This window comes from Cygnus atratus, chromosome 25, assembly GCF_013377495.2.
Source record: "Cygnus atratus isolate AKBS03 ecotype Queensland, Australia chromosome 25, CAtr_DNAZoo_HiC_assembly, whole genome shotgun sequence".
In the NCBI taxonomy this organism is placed as follows: Eukaryota; Metazoa; Chordata; class Aves; order Anseriformes; family Anatidae; genus Cygnus; species Cygnus atratus.
In genome coordinates this window covers 980,375-1,003,895 of record NC_066386.1, presented here as the reverse complement: position 1 = coordinate 1,003,895, position 23,521 = coordinate 980,375, and the positions used below count along the sequence as shown (strand labels likewise).

At 53.2% G+C, this 23,521-nt stretch overlaps 1 protein-coding gene across 1 annotated transcript; it reads left to right on the top strand.

Moving 5' to 3' along the window:
• Positions 1-296: 296 nt before the first annotated feature.
• On the top strand, positions 297-23,267 carry PIP4K2B (phosphatidylinositol-5-phosphate 4-kinase type 2 beta). Its single transcript, XM_035569869.2, has 10 exons — positions 297-491; positions 8,358-8,455; positions 9,763-9,859; positions 13,580-13,732; positions 14,502-14,648; positions 15,055-15,093; positions 16,422-16,535; positions 16,849-17,107; positions 17,479-17,582; positions 18,394-23,267. The coding sequence occupies exons 1-10, from the start codon at positions 297-299 to the stop codon at positions 18,472-18,474; spliced, it is 1,287 nt and encodes a 428-aa protein (XP_035425762.2). The 3' UTR covers positions 18,475-23,267.
• Positions 23,268-23,521: the final 254 nt, after the last annotated feature.

Genomic DNA, 23,521 nt, shown 5'->3' with positions numbered 1-23,521 from the left:
TCTTGGCTCCCCCTCAGCGCGGCGCCGCACGGGCTCAGCCGGGCGCGGCGGAACGAACCACTGCGGGGGCAGCCGGAGGGGGGGGGGGGGGGGGACGGGACGGGGAGGCGGGGACGGAACCACCGCGACGGGGAGGCGGGGGGGGGAGCCGAGGGGCCAGGCCGGCGCCGGGGCTTGACAGGGGCGGGCGGTACCACTGCGGGCGGGGGGCGGGGGGGGGAGGTGCCGCGCCGGGCGGGACCATGCGGAGGCGCTGGTAGGGGGGGGGGCGCGGCCGGGGGCTCGGGGGCTCCGCCATGGCCTCGAACTGCGCGGGGGGCTCGGCGGCGGCGGCGGGGGGGGGCGGCGGCGGCGGCGGCTCGGCGCTGGGCTCGGCGCTGAGCGCCAGCAAGACCAAGACGAAGAAGAAGCACTTCGTGTGCCAGAAGGTGAAGCTGTTCCGGGCCTCCGAGCCGCTGCTCAGCGTCCTCATGTGGGGGGCCAACCACACGGTGAGCGCCCCCGGACACCCCCCCCCCCCCCCCCCGGTTCCCCCTCCCCGAGGGGCTCCCCCCGGCCCCTGGGCGCCCACCCCGTGAGGGGGGCTCGGTGGGGCCGGCCCCGGCCCCTGCCCGCCCCCGGGGGCTCCCTCAGCCCCCCCCGGTCCCTTCGGGCCCCCCCCGGCACCCTCCTGTCCCCCCGCATCCCCCTCCCCAGCGCCTCCCCTCCGTGCCCAGCCCGGTGCCGTCCCCTCCCGCAGGGTGCCGGTGTCCTGCCGGGTCCCCCAGCGCCCCCAGGGCGCTCCCCCAGCGCCCCCAGCTCCGCACCCCCTGGCCAGCCCCCAGCCTGCTCGCTCAGGGCAGCCCCCGTGGCCCTGCCGTGGGGAGGGGGCTCCGCTGTGTCGCCAGGATCCCGCCGCTGGCTGTACGGGAGCGTGACGTGTCTCAGCTCCATCCTAAAACGCTCGGGCGCCGTTTGTCCGGCCTCACGTCCCTCTGACTCCAGGCTTTCAGCTGCCAGAACCGAGGCCGTGTGCTCCCGGGGCTCGGCCTCAGTTTCCCCGGGAGCTGTTGGTACCGGTCCAGTGGCTCCCTTGGAAATGCCTGCGAAGGCTCCGCTCTCGGGCCCACCTCCGCCGCTCGTCCCTGAGACCATCCTTACGTTCTCCTCTGGAAACCTCTCCCCTCTCTGTGAGGGCAGGCACAAACCTCGCACGGGAAGGGCAGCTTGCCTCTGCGCAGTCTGGGATGCGGGCGATGGATGCTGCTCTGGGAGGTGGTTCAGGTGGCCAAAGGATTCAGAAACCTCATCCCTTGAGTGGACGCACCCTCAGGTTCAGACACCTATTTCCCTATTGCATTAACGGAGGTTTCCTAGAGGATGAAAGGGGTCAGGGCTTATTCTTTGCAGAAACAAGTAACGCTCTCAGAAAAACAGAATTTTATTTCTAGCTTGCGTGACAATGGAATGAAAGCTTCCAAGTGCGGTTCAGCACGGCATTGTCTTCCTCAAAGGATGTTCCAAGTGCTTGCTGCTCAGAGCCTTACCCGAGAAGCAGGGTAATGGAATTAATCAGGCTTTGATCAGTGATGCTATTAGGAGCCGTGAAGAAACAGGGAGATTGGTGAGATTCTCCCCGGTTTCGTTTGTGGGCTCCTAGGGACAGTTGTTGCTTGGTGGCAGCGAGCCGTCTCTTTTGTAGCTGCCTGGTACTGGGAGTCCTGGCATCTTTTTTAGGCTCGGGATCAGGGCGCTGTAACTTTTGGAGCACTTGGCCGTGAAATGCTTGGGCACGGGGAAGAAGGCAAGCTGATAGCTGTGTCTGGACGCTGAAGTAACGAGATATATCAGATGGTCGTTATGAAGAAACTGCTGCCAGAAATGAGGTCCGTACCCCGAGGGGCTGGGAAAGGGTTTAGCAAACTTCAGCTGTGACCTCCTCACCCTTGGACAGGCACCCGGCATTTCCCAACAGATTCTTCCTGGTTCGTGTTCCCCCAGCTCTCTGCCGCTGCTCTCGGCTTGCGTTGGGGTGAGCCTTGGGGTGCCTGGAAGGGCTGGGAGCTGGCGTGGCCGTGCCGCGGAGCCGGCTGCGCGCCAGAGCGTTTGTGTTTGCTCAACACGCGAGCAGCTGCACCTCCCGAGCGCGGAGCAGGATGAGATGTTGGTGTCCCGCTTATCCAGGGAGCGGAATTGCTGATGTTCTTCCAGCAGATGGGTCTGGGCGGCTCTTGAGTATTTTCAGGAGTGCCTTTGAACGTCGTTAGAAATCTTACGGGGGCTTGTTTGATGTTTGGCTTCTGCACCCCAGTTTTTCAAGGCGGGGTGGATCCCGGGGCTGTGGGACCTGCCTCGGGGTCCCTGCAGCAGAAAGCGCCGCTGTCGGCACGGCCGGGAAGATGCTGTCAGAAATGTTGCAGTTGGGACGAACTTTTTCATGGACGAATCAAACAAACAAGCAAGCGTTTTATGCAATCCACCGTCTCTGCTGAGTGAGGAAATTCTCTTGGGTCCATTAACCGAGTCTGGCAGCAGTTCGGCCCTGCCTTGTGTTTGAACAGGCTGACCAGCAGCTGGTGCGAGTACAGCGATGGGTCTGGAGAGCATCTGGAGCAGCGATGTTAGCGCCCGGAGAACAGGAGCTGGGTTCTGGAACACCAGCTCCGAGCAGTTCTGTTCAAATATTGAGCCGGGTCTTGGCCGTCCCGGTGGTCCCCAGCCAACACTTAGAGCAATTGGAGCCGGGGTGGGGCCGAGGCTGGTGTAAACAGGGCCAAACGTGGGTGGTGTCAGCCCGGCAGCCAAATTTCGAACCAGAAAACCACGGAGGGGAGAGGACTCTGCGCGGACTCTTGCAGATAAGAGGAGGGAGCGGAGTCCCGGAGGCTCGCCCTCGATTTCTGAATCTTCTGTAAGCTGCTAGCCAGCGGTGTAAAATCCAGCAGACGTGGAGATGGCTCCTTGGGAGCTCTGCTCGTGCCTGCTGTTGTCATGGCACTGGGAGAGGCGACGCAGCTCCTCGGCGCCGTGCTCCGCGCGCCTCCTCTGTGCCCTGGCTGGATGCGTGCACGTGGGAGCTCGCCGGCAGCGAGGGGAAAGCCGCGGTGGCTGGAAGGGAGAAGCCATCTCGCACCGAACGAACGGCAAGATGAACGCGGCAGCGTGGTGTGATGCTCCGGAAACCATAGAAACGGGTGTAAGGTGCTGATCGTGCAAGGCACTGCCATCCCGGCGAGCTCGGGGGCTGCTGGGGGGGTGACTTGTGTTTCTGCTCCTTGAACGAGCAGGCGAGTTCCTGCGGGGCGCGACGATGCTTCTCCAGGAGCCAGGTCGTCAACTGGGAGCCATCCCTGGAGCACTGGGGATGCTGGCAGGCATTAAAAATTCCCGTTTCTGTTGAAAAGGGGTAGGTCTCTGCTGCTGGCACTGCGGATCTCGCCCGAGGCAGCCTCCTGCGCTCCAGAGGCTCGGATTCCTGGCCGAGGCAGCGGCCGATCTCCTCGGCCCCGTAGGAGCGGTGCCAGGCAGCACAAAGCGCAGCTAGTTAGCATTCGAGTGCCATAGCAAAACTGGGATTTGCAGCACGCTTCTCCCTGCTCTGCAGCGTTGTTTCTGGTGTTGCCGTGCTCGTTCCAGCCAGGGCAGCATCTGCCACGTACCAAACGGTGAAGCCCTATAAATTGGGACTGGCACGGGGCAGGCGGCGGGCGCTCGTCCTCTGCAGCACTTGCTGCCTGCCGCGGCTCTAATTGACCTCTGGAGAGCGCGGCGTACGGCGGGGGCGATGGTAGCCGGCGTTAGTGATTTGGTGGTTGTGAGCCTTCGCATCCCGGGGCCTTCTGTTAAAACAGGGACGCCGGGAGCTTCTTCCCTTGGGGGAAACACAGAGGAAAGCAGGTGTTCCCGGGCAGCTCAGCGAGCAACGCGGGGCTCAGGTGCCGGCTGAGCTGCAGGCTGTGGGTACGTGGCTGAACCTTTGTGCTCCTCGGCCCCGTTTTCCCCCCGGGGGCACGGTGCTGCCTGCCCTGCCCGTGCTGCGGCCCCGTCAGGACGTGGGACTGCTTGCCAGCAGGCCTCCGAGTACTTCGCTCCCAAAGAGGAGGCTCCGCCGTCGCCGGGGGCTGCTTTCCTCTCTTAAGGCACGCCGGCGTCCCCAGGGCGCTGATAGAAATTATTGACTCCAAGAATCATTCTTCCACAGCGTTGCATGGGGGTTTGTTAGCCTGGATGCTGATTAATCATGCTCTAATTCATGGAAAACGGTGGGGTTTTTTTCCCCTCTAACCGTTGCCTGGTTGTTCTGTGCTGAGAAGCTGCAAAGTTTTGCTGCAGATGTGGGTTTGTCTCCGTGCTGGTTGAAGTGATTTTGGCTGCACGTCTCTTACCTGCTTCCTCGGGGTGCTGTGAGGTTTAACTGGCGTTCGGGAGGTACTTGGTGCTGCCGGGCTGACAGGCATCGAGAGGAACAAACTATTTGTATTTTCCTGCACAAATTCCTGTTGTAAAGAATCCTAGAGAGTAGACTCTCACACTCCATCATCTGGATCTTGTTAGTAAACAAATTGCATTTTCCCATCAATTTACTAATGGTAATTGCCACTTTGAGGCTCCAGTCAGGTTTTGAAACAAAATTATGCCTGGCCCGTTCGTTCTGACAGCTGTCCCTGAATGACACGGAATATTGATGCGTATTTTATTGAAAAAGGAATTGGCTTTGGTGGCAGAGACAAATGATCAGCCGCAGGTAAACCCAGGATCCTGCTGACTGCTGTTCCTCTGCTGCCGGGCAAAGGGGCAAGGAGGGAGAACTGAGGCTCAGGAGAGAAGGGGGGGGGTCTCCTCTTCCCTCCCTCGCCTGCTGCTTTGCCCCAGGCCGTGGTCCCCGCTCTGGTGGCACCTGGTCGCCCTTCCCCGCAGAAAGGCAGCGGCTGGGACTGGCTGTCCTGACACCGGGCCACCCGCTGCCTTGTTCCTCCGTGCTGGGACAACCTCCGGGCACGGGGCTGTCCTTTGGTCTCAGAGCATGGTGAAACCAGCCGAGAATTGTGAAGCGTCCCTCCTGCGGCACCCGTGCTGTTGCCTGCTGAGGAGGCCAGCCGGTTTGTCTGAAATGAGGCTTGGTTTTAAATCCCCTGGGACCCTGCGAGCCTGGTGCGTGCGTGAGTTTTCTGCAAGGCCGTCGGGCTTGTGCCCTGCGTGCTGTGACCAGGGGCAGGATCAGTTTTGTGGGAGCTGCTCCAAAGTGCAGGTGGCAGCGGCAAAATGCTCTTCTCGGTGGTGCTGTCAGCTCGGGGCTGGGTCCCCGTCAGGTCGTCTGTGCTTTCTGCCCAGCGGGGAAATGGAAAACTCCTGCGCTCCTGTTCCTGTGCCTCTCAAGACAATCTGAGCCTATGTTGAGGGACTGACGGGTGCTGTCTGCCGCTGCCCCTCTGCTCCCAGCAGCTGCCTCTTCCAGAGCCAAGAACCCAGCCCAAGATCCCTCTGCCCACCTTGTGGCCAGCGCCAGCCCCGGGGGAGACCTCCAGAGCTCCAGGTACAGACAGACTTGGTACGGATGGGATACACCTGGGGGAGACAGCGGGGTCGGGCCGTGGGAGTGCTGGGCACCTCACTGCTGGGCACCTTGCTGTGACCTTGCCTCCTGTAGCATAAATACCCGGAGACACACTCTGCTATATATAATCTGCTGCACGCCTCTCCCTGGGGAGAAGGCGAGAGAGCAAACATGTGCCAGGCGTTCGTCACGTTGCTCCCGGAGGCTGCTCAGATTCCACCGCGATAAGCACAGGAGAGGAGCCCTACGGAGCAGTGCTGGCCACTGCCGTTCTCTGCTTTGGTTTGGGCAAGAGCTGGTGTTTCGCTCAGTGCTGCTGCGGGGCCAGGCCCTGCCACCCTTGGGATTGCCCTGCGAGAAGGCAGGGTTGAGATCTCCCCAGTCCACGGCACGGTGTGGGGCTTTTCCTTCCTCTTCCCTTGGGATCCTGAGAAAAGCATCAAGCATTGGAGTTGTGGGAGCACGCAGGGCGCATCCCTCTTGCTAAAAAATAAATCGATCAATCCCAAAGCCATGCTTTAGCTCAGGCTGGTGTCAGGAACCAGGACCCCGCAGCCATCTGACGGCGGTGGAGGAGCTGCTGCGAGTGCTGGGACCACAGGCGGCCAGTTCAGCTCCTTGGCAGCTCCGCGAGGCGGCGATTCGCGGCACAAATCCCTTCCTTTCCCCTGTCCTGCAGAGCCAGAATCCCGAAGCATCCAGAAAGCTCTGCTGCACGCAGCTGGAAGCGGGGAGAGGCTTCCGTGGGGATATTTTTTTGGCTGTTGTATCCTGGAGGAGTGCGGACCGCTTTTAAGCGAGGCGAGGTAGCTTGGCGCACCGTTTCTGCCAGTCAGGAGACGTGCAACAGGTACAACGTTTGCTTTGAGGTTTCTGCTTTGGCAGAAACGAGGACACCCGGAGACGTCTTGACATCTCACTTTGCTAACGCTCGTGTCTGCATTTCTGGCAGGGAGGAGAAAATCTCGAAATTGCTGTTCCCTCTCAGCCGTCAGCACCCTTCCTCCACTCTGGAACAGGCTGCTAATGGCTTGTTTGTGCCTCAGCACCGCCGGGAAGAGGGCTGAGAACAGGCGTGTCTCAGTGCTGTCGGGCTTCCCCTCCGTTAGACAGCAATAATTAGCGGCTGGAGGCAGCGCCTCTTGCTCGGCTCGGAATTAGCTGTTTTCTCCTCCCCTTTCTGCCAGTGGGGACATCGCAGCATGGGGCTCGCCGAGGCGCTGCCTGCAGTGGCTGGGACCTGGACCCCGGGGTTTGGAAGCCTCCCCGGTCCTGTTGCCTCTCCTCTCCTCTCCTCTCCTGTCCTCTCCTCTCGCTGTAGCCCAAGGGGCCGCTCAGTGCAGGACGTGGCTGAAGCCGGGGGGTTTTGGCCTCCTGCTCCGCTGTGATCACAGCCGACGGAGGCGTGTGACATGATTTATTCATTCCCCAGCGCGGCATTCCCCATACGTCCCGAAGCACTTCATGGGAGTGCTTAATGCTCCTCGGTGCTGCTGTAAAGTAAATACTGGGCAGGGCTTTAGAGAGCACCGGCGTGGCTCTTGGCAGAGCGGTGGCCGCTTTCCTTTCCGCTTATCTGTTGTGTGGGATGGCAGCCTCTGAAAATAGGCGTCGTTTCTCTTCGCAGCGCGCGTGTGTCTTTCCAGTCTGACGTTTGTTCAATCTGGTCTGGTTTTTTCATCGGTAACGACGGGGAGAGGATGTGAAGAATGCCCGCCTCGTCAGGGCGTGCTCGTGCGCTGGACAGCTCGCGGCACAGCTCCGCAGCCGGCGCCTCCGTGCCCCTCGCGGAGCCGAACTGTGCCCCGGATCCCGCTGCAGGATGCTCTCCTCCTGCCTCCTTTCATCTCCAGCTCCTCGGTGGAGACGTGGCAGCATCTCTGGGCTGTTTGTGCGTCCTGGTGTGTGCAGGGAGCCCCAGCACCGGGCTCTGTGTCCCTAGGCTGGCGGCCTGGACCCCCAGTCCCCGGGTGGCAGGAAGATGCCGCGTGCTGTCCGGGCGTGCTGGGGGTCGCTCGGCCTGCTGGGCTTTGGGCGCTGGGAGCAGAACCCAGAGCTGGCAGCTGCCAGGGCTGCCTGCTGCCCTCCAGCACTGCCTGCTCTCGAGCGCTGGCACCTCCTTGTCAGGGCGCTGCCTGGGGCAGGGCAGCCCAGCACCGTCCTCAGTGGTGGCTGCGGGGTGCTGCAGCGTGAGCCCGCCCGTACAATCGTAGCTGAGCATTCATTCTGCTGCTCCCCTCCATCCCTGTGGCTGCCGCACATGCCTGAGGAGCAAAAACCATCGAGGGGAGTGACTCATCCCTCCGGAGAAGGTGGGATAAGAGCAACGAGAGGCAGCAAACAGAGAAACAGCACCCGCAGGGGAGCTGCGCGGCGCTGCGCCGGAGCTGCCCGCTCGTTGTTCCGGCTGGTCGCGCTGGAGGTTCTGGCCATCCGTGGTTTGTAACACCGAGAACTAGTCCAGAAGTGGGCTGATGCAAAGCTTCCTAAATAAAGGCGAAGGCGATTTATTTAAAACATGAAATCTGCTGTTTCTCGGTCTGTAGGTTTGTCTGGATTCTAAGCTGGATCCTGGGCGATCAGATGAAAGAGCCGAGGCTGGCTGGGGGAGCACTCGCCCCGTGATCGATTGAATGAGATGTTTCTGTGGCTTGTAACCAGTGTTCTCCAGGCTGCTTCAGCACAGCAAGCTGCTCTGAAAGCCTGATGGGTTATATCCCTTCAAAACCAGCTCCTGGGGTAGCTGGCGTCCCGTGAATCCGTGGATGGTAACTGCAGGGTGGTGGAATTTGGGTTTTGACTCTGCTTTTCCTTTCTCTTTTAGATCAATGAACTCAGCAATGTTCCCGTCCCTGTCATGTTAATGCCCGACGACTTCAAAGCCTACAGTAAGATTAAGGTGGACAATCATCTATTTAACAAGTAAGTGTGAGCTCCACAACTTATTTGTAACTAAAGCTCTTTGCTGTAGGGGCAGCTGGTGCGGTGGAGGCCTTTTGGTTTGTTCCCTGCTCTAATGCCAAGAGGATCTGGCCTGGCTGTGTCCTGCCAAGACCACGCAGCGGGACATGGGGACGTGGGAGGGGGGAATCTGCCACCGAGGTGCTGCCTTGTGGCTTCGTGTCTGCGCTTTGAGGACAGGGCAGGAGTTGCTCCCCATGACCCGCCAGGATCCCTGTCTCTTTGAGGCTGTTCACAGGTGACAGCTGTGATGCTGCGTTGTGCCCCTGGCCCCCTGGGGTTTGTATGGAGTCAGCCCCTTCTCCTTTTCCCAAGAGATCAGCTTTTGGAAACCGTTTTAAAACCATGGCTGTGACTGGTGCCGAGAGCCGTGTTCACCCTGGCTCTGTGTACAGGTCTGCAGTGCTTCCTGACTGATGTTTCCTTTTCACCAAATTTCACGTGGATCAGCTTTAGAGAGCGGGAGAGTGGTTCAAAAGTTTGTCTCCGGCACCAACAATCTGCAGTAGCTGCTCTTCCCCTCTTTACCTAGATTTTATTTTCCCAAGTGTTGGCCCAAAGGATTCTCGTGGAGAAGGAGCAGACAAAACCTCCCGCTGTGCCCAGGCGGGACCGTCCTCTGCTTACACGGGGCAGAGGAAGAGCCGTGGGAGGGAGCCCTGGTGATGTCCCCCAGCTCCGGGGAGCAGCACACGTTGCCCTCGGTGCTGTGCTGGGCAGCGAGGGATAGGGATAGTGCTGGGCTGGTCGGAGTGCTCTGGAGCGTGCCAGGCTGCAGCCGAGTCAACCTCTCCCCTGTGTTCTGAGCGAGGTTTGGCTCACGCCGACCTTTCTTTTGACGCACCGGTGATCTGATCCCGTCTGAAATCAGAGCCCCCCCGCCCCGTTCCTCCAGCTTTTCATCTTAAACAGCAGCAGCGTGTTGCAGGGGGCAGCTGTGTTACCGAACGGAGCAAAGCGACAAAGGAGGAGGAAAGAGAAATTATTCTGTCAGACCTGCGCTTGTGACAGGAGGGATTGTTCTGTAAGGCAGACGTCCTCATCCACAGAGCCTCTAAGTCAAGGATCCTGCAAGCATTCCTGTACCAGATGACTTCTGTAGGCATCCAAAAAAACAAGCTGCCCTGACAGGGGCAAACATCTGCAGAACGGGGCCCTCGTGGGCAGGAGGGGGCTTGGATATCCGGGGTGGGTGATGTAGTGGGAGGCGAATTGAGCCTGATTTCACCTGATCATTTCACAAGGCTATCTGTTCTGCTTTGCCCTAGGGAAAACTTGCCAAGTCGCTTTAAATTTAAGGAGTACTGCCCGCTGGTGTTCCGAAACCTCCGGGAAAGATTTGGGATTGATGATCAAGACTACCAGGTACCTTCTCTTCTCTCCCTGCCCTCCTGAATCCTTTCTCCTGGACAGAATAACAAAGCTGGGGGAGAAAACACAACACCAACGTTCTTTGTGGTCAGTTTTTATGGCCTTATAATCATGGTTTGAATGGTTTTACCACTGGCCCCCAGCAGTGGATGAGACCTTTCTGTGCCAAGCAGTGGGCAATCGCAGAACGAAAAGATGATCCCTGCTCCGGAGAGCTCACGGTGTGGGCATACAACAGGAGGCAGCAGCTTGCTGCAGACAGGCAGGAGCTGGGGGATAACAACGATCCAGATCTGCAGGGAACGTGAGCCTGTCATGTTTTGGTAGATTTGGGTGCTGCTTTAACTAAGTGTGTGCTGCTGAATTGGGTTTATCCAGATGGCTGCTGCTTGGGGACACGTCCGCCAAGGCCGGGGGCTCCGGCTTGGCTTGCCTTGGAGAGGAGACATTTCCTTGTTTTGGTACAGCTGGGCTTAAATCCAGTGAAAGATGTTGAAGCTCTTACAGCAGGGCCACCCTTTGGCACGCAGCTCGTGGTCTCACGCACGCGGGAGGCTGTGTAGCAGCCCGCTGGTTAGAGGCCACTTAAATGAGGGAAAAGCCAGCGGGGCAGAAGAGGGCGGCTTTGATAGCTGCGTGGCCTTTAGCCGGCCGAGTGCTGGGTAATTAAACCCGTTATCTTTGGCACTCCGCTGCCGTTGATAAAGGCGGGCATTGCGCCAGCACTGACTGGTCGAGGGCTTCAACCAAAATGCTCAGTGGGATCTGCCAGCGCAGAGCAGCAGATAGCAGGGGGTGAGGGCTGCAAGCTTCGTGCTCCTTCTCTCGTGCTCCTTTACTTCTCGTACGAGCCCGGCCGCGCTGCCTGCTGCCTGCGCTGTGGGAGAGAGGAGATGGGAGCAGGGTTACCCCTGCAAATCTCACCGAGCTGCTTCTTTCTGGTAGTAGGTGAGCCCATGTGCGTGTGCGCACCTTCCCCACGACTGTCAGAATTCCCCCCATGTCTAGGTTATTGCCTGATCAGCTCCTCTTCTGAGCTTAATGGAACGAAGAGATGGGTTCGCTTAGCCCAGCAGCGTGGCTTCTTGTGCTAGTGAGGAACGGGATGTCCCCAATCTGGTTTCTGGTCTCATGGCACGAGGAGCAGATGCGTAGCACCTGCATCTCTTCTTCTGCCCTGTTCCCAGACCCAGGGGAGAGCTCTCGGGTCCCTCTGTGAGAAGGGACAGCCTCCGAGGACACTGGCATCGGTGCCTGGGGCTTTTTGGTTCTTTTTCTGTGTCTCAGAGTTGCCTCTCTGCTGGCTGCTGGGGACCATCCTCCTCTGCTGCCTGCCCCGTCGTGCTGGAGCTGGGCGCACTGAGGGTGTTTGCTCAGCAGGACGCCTTTTTGGTGCAGAACTGATGGTTTGCTTCGTTTTTCTTCCGCAAGGGGCTGGCCATCCCCAGGAGGAGCAGTAAATGCTGGCTGCTGCCCGTGGCAGCCCTGCTCTGGGTGCCGGCCCGCCTGCCTCTAGGATTATTCATTCTCCTTTCCCCCTCGTCCCGCCAGGCCCGTTCTCTGGGCAGTGGTGGTGTTTCGCCAGGAGAAGCGGTGCCGTTGCCTCCCCGTGTGTTGGCAGGAGTCAACGCCAGGCTGTGGGGCTCTTGGGGAGGCCGCGGGGCCAGCAGCACCCTGCCCCTGGGGCTGGCTGGGCCAGGGCATTGCTTCGTGCTGCCTTCCTCCGTACCCTTTAATGAACTTCTTGCGTGCAATGAAGTGATCAGCTCCTAATTATTTTTTCTTCCGGTCCATCTGCTATGGTATATTTTAGACATTTTTTTATTTTGTGTTTTAAGAAATGGTCAAAACCGTAGGAAGTAATGTCCGTAGGAGCACCCCCAGTCCTCTTGGTTCCTATTGCCTGGCCTGTCCTTTACACCTCACTTGTTGCTCTGAAGGATTGCTTCTTCCATCTCAGGTAGAGCCGTTCAGCTGTTTAAAAGTGTCTAGTTAGAACAGAAAGCAGAAAACATTTATTGAGCTAAATTCAGGTGGGTAAAATGCAGTGGGAATTGAGCCAGGATGCTAAATATAACACTCCGGCTCTGGAGGAGGTGGAAATGACAGGAAGGGAATGAAGTAAACCTAAGGGCTGGGAGTTTGGTAATGTCCATATGTGGTCACAATTTCTGCTTCCCATCTCCTCTACCAGAAACGCTCTGTGGTTTTGAGGTGAGGGGTGATTAAACTGTGTAGCACAGACTCATTTGCAAATGTCAGCAAGAAGTGAGGGTTTTTTGTTTGCCTTTATTTTCCTGACAGCTTCTAAAGCCATTGGCAGGAGTAGAGTTTTTCCCCTGCTTCATTAAAGTTTTAAAAGCTTTAAATGCTTCATTCTGAAAGGAAACCTCTCGGCTCGCTTGCAGCGTGACATGGTAAATCCCTCGGTCGCAGCAGGCTCTGCTCGCCTGCGTGTCTGCGTCTGCAGAAGAGCAGGCTCCCTCTGCTGTCTGCTCCTCAGACAGCTAAAGGGAGGCGAGAACAGTGTAACTGGTAGCTAAAAAATACATCACGAACTGCACCGCCAGCCCTGAGATCCCAAAAGACATCACCTCGAGCTAAAGACCGTGATTGAGATGTCAGTGCTGCTGTGTCTCAGAGCACAGCTGTCCCCAGCTGCACCAGTGGCAAGGAAATACCAGTTTGAGCCTGTACTGGGGGTTGACAAAATGGCTTCTGAACACACACGGGTAACTGGGGTGGTGCAGCTGGAAGGCAGTTTTTGAGAAGTGGCAGAGGAGCCCGGCGACCTGCTCAGGTTAGCCTGGAAGGTGCGAAGTGCTCTAACAGAAGGATGAGGCTCGCAGAAAGTCCTCCCACCTGGGCAGAGGGATGGGGGTGGGATGAGAACAAAGAGTCGTGTTGTGGCTCGGGGAAGGAAGCAGACAGCTGCTCTGCAGTTTGCTTGGGAGTTTCCAATTGTGCTGCAAGTACCAAAAGAAGCTGCGATGTTTCATTGCTAAGGGTGGAGACAGGGATATAAAGACAGATGCTGCTGGTTGTTGGAAGAACAGCCAGGCTATTTATACTCACAATCCTTTCCATCCGATTGTAAGAATAACTGGCTTTTGGTTTCAGAAGGACCTGTGAAGAGTTCCTGAACAACGAGACTTTTGCCAGCTTAGGTGCTGCTTTTGGGTGGGAAGGAAGACAGGCCATGTTCATTCATTTTGTTCTGGTTTTACTTAAACCTTAGAAATATTCTGACAGTTCTTAGTTTTCCAGGAGGAAATCCTAAGAAGTTTTGATACTGCCTTCTTAAAAACCAATTTGTTAAAAAATAATAATAATAATCTTCAGAAGTGCATGCCAGGTGTTGGAGTAAAACACGTTAACAAACTGAAGGCCTAGGTGAAAGCTCTAAACTCCGCGTTCGGACTTCTAAATAAGTCAAGTGGGCTTTAACCTCAGCAGTGCTGAGCACTCGAAGATGCTTCCTTATTAACAGTCACAGCTGGTTTGCAAGCGTGCTCGGGAGCTTGGCTGGGACACTGCCATGGCTACGAAGGTGGAGCATCGAGTCCCCGGGCTGGCTGTTCTTCCAGAGCCGGGCTGCGGAGCTGGTCCTGGTCACCCGTGTCTCACCTGCTTTCTGAGACTGCTCTTCTTTCTTCTCCAGGGGGGTGGCAGCTCCTGCCTCTCCTCCTCATGTTTTTGTTCTGGTTCCCTCAGAACTCGGTGACGCGAAGCGCCCCGGTGAACAGCGACAGCCAGGGCCGCTGCGGGGCCCGGTTCCTCACCACCTACGACAGGAGGTTTGTCATTAAGGCGGTGTCAAGCGAGGACGTAGCAGAGATGCACAACATCTTAAAGAAGTACCATCAGGTATGGTGAGTCTGGAACCCTGGGAGGGGAGGTGGCAAACGGCTCGGGGAGCGGCTTGGGATTTGCTGGAGAACTGGAGCTCGGATGCGCAGTGAGCAACCTGGCAGAGCTTGCAAACAGCTTTTGCAGAAGAAAGCGGTGTTCCTTAGCACCTGAGAGCCAACTAGGGCATGGCCGCCTGCTGCTTCACAGCTCTGAGTCCTTCACAGCTCACCCTGTCCCTTACATCCGTGAATGACGGGCTCCTGTTACCTGAGGCCTGTAAACATGCTCCGAACTCAGTGCTTTGAATTAGCCTTTCTGAAGGGACTGGGGAGGAGACAGTTTCTTGCAGCAGGGAAGAGGAGGCAAGTGGCACAACTGGAAACATTCTACCCTGGCCCACATTATCTGCCGGTCCATCTGCTCCTTACTTTCAGATACATTTGCATAACCCCAAGAAGTGATATTAGCCATTGCCAACAACAGACCTGCCGTGCTGTGAGCAGGTTACCGAAATACACACAGAGCTTGTTACAGCAGGCTGGACATGCACGCAGCGAGATGCTCTGTCTCAGTTCAGGGCTGGAAGCATCTTACAATGCCCTAACTTGCCTTTTTTGAGGTGCTAGGAGCCGTTTGCAAGCCTCCTTTCCTTTCACATCAGTGTCAGGTGGCTGGAACCAGAGGCTTCCCTGTCCCCTTCTTGCTGAGCTCATGTCCTGTCAGGGATGGGCTCTGTCTGACAGTGCTGTCCTTCTCTGCCCTCCCCTTCCCCGCACCCCTCCAGTTCATAGTGGAGTGCCATGGGAACACCCTCCTGCCCCAATTCCTTGGCATGTACCGGCTCACCGTGGATGGAGTGGAAACCTACATGGTGGTTACCAGAAACGTGTTTAGTCACAGGCTGACTGTGCATCGGAAATACGACCTGAAGGTGAGCGTTTGGATGGCAGTCACGGAAAGGAGTGCTCCTTTTCTGGGAGGGCGAGAGCTGGTCTTTGTAACACCTGCTAGAGAAGGTCCAGGGCTTTGCTTTTTGTTCAGGTTTTGGGGTCTCTGGCTAGGGCTTCACTTAAGACTCAAATATCATTCAATTCCCCCATTCCAAGCAGCCTGTGCTACACCAGGGAGGTCTGCAAGTCCGTCTCAGGCATGAAAAGGGATTTGGTACTGGTTTTTAAATATTGTTGAGGGGGTGTGTTTTTTGTTCGGTTGGTGGTTTGGTTTTTTTGTGTGTTTTGTTGTTTTTTTTTAACCTGCACAAAGGACTTAAATGGTGTCAATAAATTCCTCAGGAATATAAACACAGTGCAACAATGACCTCTTTATTCTTTTGCTAGGGCTCAACAGTATCCAGGGAAGCGAGCGATAAGGAGAAGGTATGGACTGTCCCCGACCAGCCTTTCCTTCCTCCTGGTCTTTGGAAGCAGGTGGGATCCCACTGACTTCCCTCTTCCCAAGGGGCGCTGAGCAGGGGAGGTTAAATGGGCCCTGAGCGATACCCTGTTTGTGTCCCACCTTCCAGGCTGTACCCAGTAACTGCTTAGGCAGAGATGGTGCAGACCTGGTGCTGCCCTGCTCCGTTACGTTGACACTACCAGGGGTGGGAGGGGAGCTTGTTGTGAGACAACCCCCCAAGTACCAAAACCCACATAAGTGCAGTGGTGTCTGTATGGAAGGAGTTCTTCATAACACTCTCGAGTGTATCAAACTGAGCCAGGTCAGCAGTTAGCTTTTCCAGCAGCTGCTTTTATAAACCAGAGCAGCTCTTCTCAGATTCTTGGCATATCTCACCATGTTTGTAAAACTGGTTTCTGGTGCCGTTAAGGGGAACCTACAGCTAAGAATCCTGCCCCTGGAAACTTTGGCTCTGACACTGACATGAAAGGTCCTGGTACTACTTTTTTGTATGATTTGCACATGCACATGGGCTTTGCAGGCTGGAGACCATAGAGTAAGCCCGTTTCAGCTTGCCCCAAAATTAGTCACTGTCATAAGCAAAGGAAGTCCCTCTTATGCCAAAAGCTCTGGCATCAAGGCACAGCTGCATGGTGCCCAAGTATCCCTGGTTCACTGGCTGTTTAGTCTCTGGCTTTTTCTGCTTATGCAGTTTGTCTCAGACTATTCATATTAGATCTATATAAAGCCACCGCACACTCATATATCATTCTAAGAACAAAATAATTTAATTCCCAGTTGCACAAGGGGTTGTGTGTTCTATATCCTTGAGAACTCCCTGGGGCCTGTTGCAAACAAATTCCTCAAAACATGGTGGTTTTAATTTTTTCCTCAAGTCTTTAGGGAAAGAAGCATTTTTTTTTCATCCCCCCGTCAGAAAACAACAAAATGCATTTGTTTTCTATTCTGGGAGCTGGTTGGATCGTCTCTGGCTAGAGCCCAGCTGTCAAGCTTTCAGCCTGCAGCACATCTTCCTGGCAGTCTTTAAAGTTGAGTTGCTCTCTGTCTGCCTTCACCTCCCCTGAGGTACAGCTCAGCACGTGGATTCATTGACAAATGCTGTGCTCTGCCTCTTGCATTTTTCATATTTAGTGGACAGGATGAGGCCTTACAAATAGGCAAGAGATATTCTGGTGCCACCCTACGCTCGATCCCTGAGCAACATCAGCACATTGCTGAAGGATCAGTGTAGCTGCCTTCCTCCGAGGAGTGAGGGTGTGGAGAATTTGACACGGGCTTTTTGTTGCAGGCCAAGGATCTGCCAACGTTCAAGGACAACGACTTCTTGAATGAGGGTCAGAAGCTGCACGTTGGAGAGGAGAGTAAAAAGAACTTCCTTGAAAAGCTGAAGCGGGATGTGGAGGTAGAGTTTCCTGGGGACAGCTTTTACTCCGAGTGTGCCTCCCATACATGGGTCCTCGCTGTGGCCTCTGGCCCAAGTGGTCCAGCAGTGGCTGAGAGGCAGGTTGCTCCTGCACCAGTCAGACAAATGCAGTCAGGATTGTGCTGGTGGCAGAGGGCACATGAGTGCCTGTGTAGATTCCGTGGAGTCTAATAAGGGTTTAGCTTTCACTACCGCACTTTCTTAGGGAGATATTGGGAGGGTCGGACTGAGGATTTCTGATCCCACATGGATACTCTTTTTTTTCTTTTCCCCACTCATCTATTTCTCCCAGTTTTTAGCTCAGCTGAAGATTATGGACTACAGCCTGCTGGTCGGGATCCACGATGTTGACCGAGCAGAGCAGGAAGAGATGGAAGTGGAGGATCGGGCAGAGGATGAGGAGTGCGAGAACGATGGTCTTGGAGGCAACCCCATTTCCTCCTACGGCACACCCCCTGACAGTCCTGGCAATCTCCTCAACTACCCTCGCTTCTTTGGGCCTGGAGAGTTTGATCCTTCTGTGGATGTCTATGCCATGAAAAGTCACGAAAGTGAGTATCGTGGAATATTGCCCCGAAGCGGGTCTGGAGGGCAGAGGAGGTGTCCTCTGGTCTGGCTGAGCTAAATGGAGTGAAGGGCTGTCCGCAGAGAGACAGGGAGCCTGCCAAGTGTTGGAGTGTTGCAGATGGTGTGAGTTTGAAAGGTTGGAAGTGATGCTTGGAGAGCAATTAAGTGTTCAGAGAGTGTGGGGGTCTCTGGTGTGCCGTTTCCAGTCATTCTTTGCCCTTCTACAGCCTCCAGCTGCCTTGCTTTCTCTGCTGGTTGCATTGACACAGACCTGCCATGTATTTCTTAAGGAGGGGGGTGCAGCCGGGCTTTGCTCACAGCTCAGGGTGTGCTAGCAACTCTCTTGCCTCGCTAGGTGCCCCCAAGAAGGAAGTGTACTTCATGGCCATTATAGACATTCTTACGCCATACGATGCGAAGAAGAAAGCTGCACACGCTGCCAAAACGGTGAAACATGGGGTAAGCAGCCTGCCACCTGCAGGGAGGATGGGCTTTGGGGCTTCTGCTTTGCCTGCATGCCTGTGTGTGTGAGTGATGCCTTTTGACACTGATTTTCTACCAGTATGGAAATCCTCTGGTGATCCCGTGTCCAAGAACGAGTCCTTCACTGTCTCCTCAGACTGTCTTGGAAGGCTCTCCCTCTGGTTGGTGGATAGCAAGACCTGAGGTTCCCTGTTCCTTCCTGGAGCAGAACAAATAATTATCATGCGGTCACTGGTGTGCCTCACTGCATTCTCTGATCTGCTCCTGGTGGTCTTAATGATCCCTTTCTGCCAGCCCTTCACCTGGGTAATGCAATGCCTGGGAGATGACCTGGTCTGGGAGGTGCTCAAGTTCCCTGGTGTGGACCCAATGCCTCACAGAGCAGGGGTGGACTGGCTGCAGGGAGACGCAGTGCCCTGCCCCTTCCTGGGGCCAGTCCTGTTCCCTGGCATCAACTTTGAACTTCCCAAAGGGGCTCAAAAATCCCAGTTTAGTGGGACGTGGAGTTTTTCATGCTCTTCCTCTTCTAAACCATAAAAGAACAACTCCAGTGCTTTGACTCAGTGGGCTGCAGAAGATCCAGACGGAGCTAAAATCAGGTTCCTTGGGGATCTCTCTAGACCTGTTTTTTCCTAGAACTTGCAGGTTCTTTTGTGGGTCTTTCCCAGCAGAGCCAGGCCATGTTGACGTGATCACTCCTGCTGTCCTCCGTCCCCCACCATTTGCAGTGCGGCAGGGTTTGCCTCCCGAGGAGGGTGTTCTGACTTGTCTCCTCTCTGCCTTGCAGGCTGGGGCAGAGATCTCCACCGTGAACCCCGAGCAGTACTCTAAACGCTTCAACGAATTTATGTCCAATATCCTGACATAGTCATCTTCAGCCTTCAGCGAAAAATGAAGAGAAGAGGGGCTACTTCCAACCAGAGAACGCAGCCTGTGACACTAAAACAGACACTGTAGCAGCTTGTGGGGTGTGTGTGTGTGTGTGTGTTTGTGCGTGTGTGAGCAAGAGTGAGTGTGTAGCACTGTGTGACTTAAGAGAAAACTAATTCTAGGTGCACCCTCCAACAGTCCACTTGACCCAGGTGGAAAAGTGGGTTTTTGTTACAGAAGTGCCCAGACGTAGATTCGAGGGCTTTTTAAAACAAGAAAAGTGCATTGTTTCAGCACTGCTCTTTCTAATGACGTTTTCTCCTCTCTGATCAAGAGACTCCCGTAGGGATATGACATGTGGCACTGTATGAAAGGGTCGCTCTAGATCACATCCAGTGAGAGTGAAGCAGTGCCTGATTCCACAACTACTACTTTTTTTTTTTAATTATTATTATTATTGGACTGTCTTTAACAGAAAGATGTACGAGCCCTTTTATTTCCCTCTTGGTAGGAATTGGAAGGAAAATAGCTCACCATTTCGAGGACGGAAAATATTACTCTGATAAGGAGGAGTCGCTGAACTTTAGGTAAATTCAGACTGGGACACTTTATATTTTTTGGTTAATTTAAGTAACAAAACCTTTTTTTTTTTTTGTAACTGCACTTGATTTACAAGAAAGATGAGGGAAATGAACATCTACCAAAGATGATCGCTTAAAAAGGTGTAAGTCCTAGAACTTAAAATAACAATGTGAGAAGTAGTAGAGACATTGCACAACCTCAGATGATAATGTGCTCAGAGCCATCGTGCTTTAAATTGGCCAGCTATGAAGAGTTTGTGAAAGAAGAAGAAAAATGTGTTTTGTACCTGTAGGTTTGGGATAGTATTTGACTATCTGGAACATTTCCCTCTTGCACCTCAGTCAGGAATTGCCATGTCTCTTAGATATAGCTTCACATTGCAGTTCTGCCAGTGTTAATCTAGCTAATGTTCAGTCTTCCTTACTCACCCGATCTGCAACAGGTACTTGAATTTGTTTCCTGACAGAGGTTCTTTGCCTGGTTGGTTTATTTTTGAAATGGCAATGTGACTTGCACACGAAGGAATTGGACTCGCTACCCGTGGGGAGTGCTGGGAGCTGTGACTGGAGCAAGTTCCGCTGCTCAAGAGGACTCAGGACTTGAGCTGTAATCGTTTTTACTCTTTGCTCCATGCCCCTCTCTAGAGCGACAGTCAAGGAGTGGAAATATTCGAACACTTGCGCCAGATTCTCCCCCCCATCCTTTCCCCCCCCAGACTGGGACTGATCTGCGTGAATAACGTCCTGTTTTGTCTCCAGAACGCTTGTAATATTTTTCACAGCCAAGCTTGTCCGACTTGCTTTGGGTTTTGTTAGCTCTGCTGCACAACAGTTACAGATCTTTTGGTTCTTTTTTTAATCTTCTTTTTCTTTTTAAGCAGGATTTAGTGTTTTGAACCAAACTCTTGCAGTTGAAACATGTTGCTTATCTGCCTTGAAACTGTTTTCACATATGCCTTTGTTTCGGGAATAAGCTCTTTTGAATGTCTGTCCTGTGCTGTAACGCGTGCTACAGTTTGCTGTGTGGAACTTGGTCCTTTTGAGAGATAACTGGTGCTCATCACATCCTGGTAATTTCCCTAGACTAATGCTAGCTCTGGTCTGGATTCTGAATGTGAGCCTGGGTTTTTGTGTCCATACCCACGTTCGCGATGTGAATGCCGCAGGTCTCAGCTTTGAGGGGGACAAAAGGGGGCTAAAGTGTCAGCCCATGAGAGTGCACTGTAAATAGGGTGTTAAGGAAGTCAAACATGAATATTGGGAGTCATAATGGGATATAAATCTTTATTCAGTCATGGGTCATTCCCTTTGATGTGGGACAAATTTCTTCTGCCTCTGTAGTCCAGTCCCTGTTTGGGGTAACGTGGGGGGCTAACGCACCGTTGTCCGAGAGGCCGGTGAGTCTCGTGTCTTAAGGTGCCTAGCTGCAAAAGCCACAAAACAAGTGCAGGTATGAGAACACCTTAAAAAGGGAGGACTTAGAGGGTATTGTCAGCTTAGTTTTGTGGGCATTATATTGGTTGCTTTTCTCTTAAAAATAAGCACTTACATTTACTATCAATTGGAAATTAAATACCAATCACTTTTTATTCTTGACAGTTTTAAAAATCTGCATTGAATCTGCAACTTTGGCCTGGTAAGTTTGCTGTTCTCCTTTTGGGAAACTAGCTTGTACTTTTTAAACTGTTTATCCTTAAATCATGTATTAAAAAGGAAGAAGAAAGGGAGGGAGGAGAGAGGGGGAAATCAGTGAACTGCAGACATCCTACGATGAGACACTAAAAAACCAAGCAACCCAAAGACAGTAGAAGAATGGAGCTTGTGTAGCTAGGAGCAACAATTTCATTCACTCAAGTTCGTAAACAGGAATGAAATTAAGATGCAATTAATTCCTGCAGCAGTCTTTACAGAGCTCATGATCCCAAGGGCTTAAGAGCAGCTAACTGCTCTTCTTACTCCACTCTGAACAAACTCCTAGAATTTAATTGGATGTCTCTGGCTCAAGTGATACAAAAAAGCCCCATGAACTCTATTCACTTTAGCACTTCCCCAGTTCTGCCACTTCTGTCAAGTTGCCATACTGTGTGTATTAAAGTAATTAAATGCAATTTTCTCACTTAATGATGTATTACCCAGGTATGTAACTTTGTTTAACATAAGCATTTTGTATATTGTTTACATTTTGAGAGGTAGCATTATGTTAAAAATGCTAATTTTTGTTTCTAGACAGTATTTTTATTACCAGATTAAGAGGTGAAGCTGCAAATATTTGATTTGTTTTTAAAAGGGACTTTTTCTTTTCTTTTTTGTTGTTGTCGTTTTGTTTTTTAATCTTGTTTTAGGTCACTTTTTTAACTCAAGTATTTAAAAAGAAAACCCAGCCCTTTCAATTCTGGTTTTACAACTGCTTGTGCTAGTTTGTTGTCTGTTTCAGGTGTGAATTTAGTTCTAGTTTGCTGAATGTAGATATTTCTGTCTGTAGCATGTACCCTGCCGAACACTTTACACTGAAGTGCATTTGACTGAAAACCACCCTCGGCTGAAAGAGTTGCAGTAGGTAGGCAGATCGCTCTGATCCCAGGCGTAGTGCAGGATTTCTCAAGAAATTGCGGTGCAATTCTTTGGTCAGCTGGAGGTTCAAAAAGGAAGAAAACCTTAGTGGGCAGAGCGACTCCAGTGCCTGACGGCAGGGTGAGTTTGTGTCAGAAGTGAGCTGCTCGATCCATCGTCCTGCCTGTACTGGGGGTCTCTCTCTTTGCGAACATGGGCCAAAAATGTCAAAATTTAAGAACTACAAACTGCTTTGAATCCAGAGCTTGCCTCTTCCCCACTGAGATAGCTCCTAGGGCATAAAGAAGAGTGGGAGAGGAAGAAGGCAGAGTGCAGTCACAGTTTGAGTGCTGTTCTGCCCCTTTAGTGCAATAAAAACCACTCGAGAACACTGATGGGTCACCCTTTAATAGGAAGACCACGTTCTGGAGATAGCAGGCAGCACCCATCCTTTGTGTCAGTGCCAGGGAGAGGGCCTGGCATTTGCAATATGTAACGAGTGTCAGCGGAGTTCACTTCTCATCACAAGGAGCAGGGGAACCCTTCCCTCTTGGCTCATAGACAGTCTCTGATTGATCAGGTTTTAATTGTAATAGCCATGATCATGAAATTCCTCACAAGGAAAACTTCTGGGGCGGTAGGTGACTCCGATTTCCTGTGTAAATGAGGCTGTTCTCCCACATCTGAGCACCCTAGTTTTAAATTGCTTTATCGTAACCAGCAAGAACGCTACGCCACTTGAGACGTTATTTCCTCGTCTGGGAGAAAAGCCCTGCTTTCCCCTCCAGAGCACTGCCCCAGCTACTTCCAGTGGGAACTTTGATGGGGGTCTCTCCTTTTAGCCCAGTTAAAGGCACAAAGTGAGGCTGTATAGTAGTTACGGGCCATGTTTGGTGTAGGGGTTGTGTCTCACTCTAAACAGCTGCCTCCCAATCCTGTGACTACTATGCAGTCTTTCTAGACGCCTCCCTTCAAGCTGCACAAAGGTCAAAGTGTTCAACCCTGAAGTGGTACAAACCTTTCAGAAATCAGTGTGTGTACTAAAACTTGGTTTGCAACGCTGCGTAACCAAGCTGAGACAGATCATTGTAATACTAAGCTCCAAAAACAAAACGGCTATCTTCTCCCCAGCCGTGTCTTAATGCCCCATTTCAGGTTTGCCTGTCACCTTCCCCTACTTCTGCAGAGCCATTCTCCAGTATCCATATTAGCCACTACTGATTTTTCCTTGCTCTTTGAAATGAATTCTTGTGTAATAGTAATGGCAAAGTGTGGGGAACCAACTTCTGGTCATCCATCATTTTTAGTGGTTTCAGTTTTCACCACTCAGAACTTGTGCTGATCTTTGTTTAGCTGCACAATGCTAAATGCAGCTGGATGGAGTTGTGTCAAGCGAGTGTATTACACACAGGTTACAAGGGTGGGCAGGGCTAATCAGTGCAACTGAAAAAAATGTGAATAAATTAAGTTTAAAACTAAAAAAAAAAATGCATTCTAGGTTTTTTTCACTGCTGTTTTTTAAATAGGAATTTTAAGTCCTCTGTGCTTGTCTGTTTGCTAGGAGCAGTTTGAGACACTGTTACTGTTTTGAAATGCATGCATGTTACAAGATGAGTCTCCAACCAGAGAAAAATAAAATTAAAACTTTGTGTACATCTGTTCCTCATTGCTGTCCTGTTTAAGAGTGTTCTAATGATCAGCTGTTACTCCATGAGGTATGTGCTCGTTTTAAGTCCTGTATTAACCACAGCTGGAAAAGTGTGTTTATACATGCCTGTAAACCGGGGCTCCTAAGTAAAAACTAATTTTACCAAGTACTGGATATGAGAACAAATTAGAGCTAACAGGAAAAGCTCACACTGCCTTGAAGGAGATGCTGCTGACTCCCTAGGGTGCAGCTGAAGCTCAGCCACA

Bases quoted from the DNA above. Each gene is read 5' to 3' on its own strand.
- PIP4K2B (XM_035569869.2), top strand. From the start codon at position 297: ATGGCCTCGAACTGCGCGGGGGGCTCGGCGGCGGCGGCGGGGGGGGGC. The intron at 9,860-13,579 runs GTACCTTCTCTT...TGGTTCCCTCAG, and splicing joins TTGATGATCAAGACTACCAG to AACTCGGTGACGCGAAGCGC. The intron at 15,094-16,421 runs GTATGGACTGTC...TTTTTGTTGCAG, and splicing joins AAGCGAGCGATAAGGAGAAG to GCCAAGGATCTGCCAACGTT.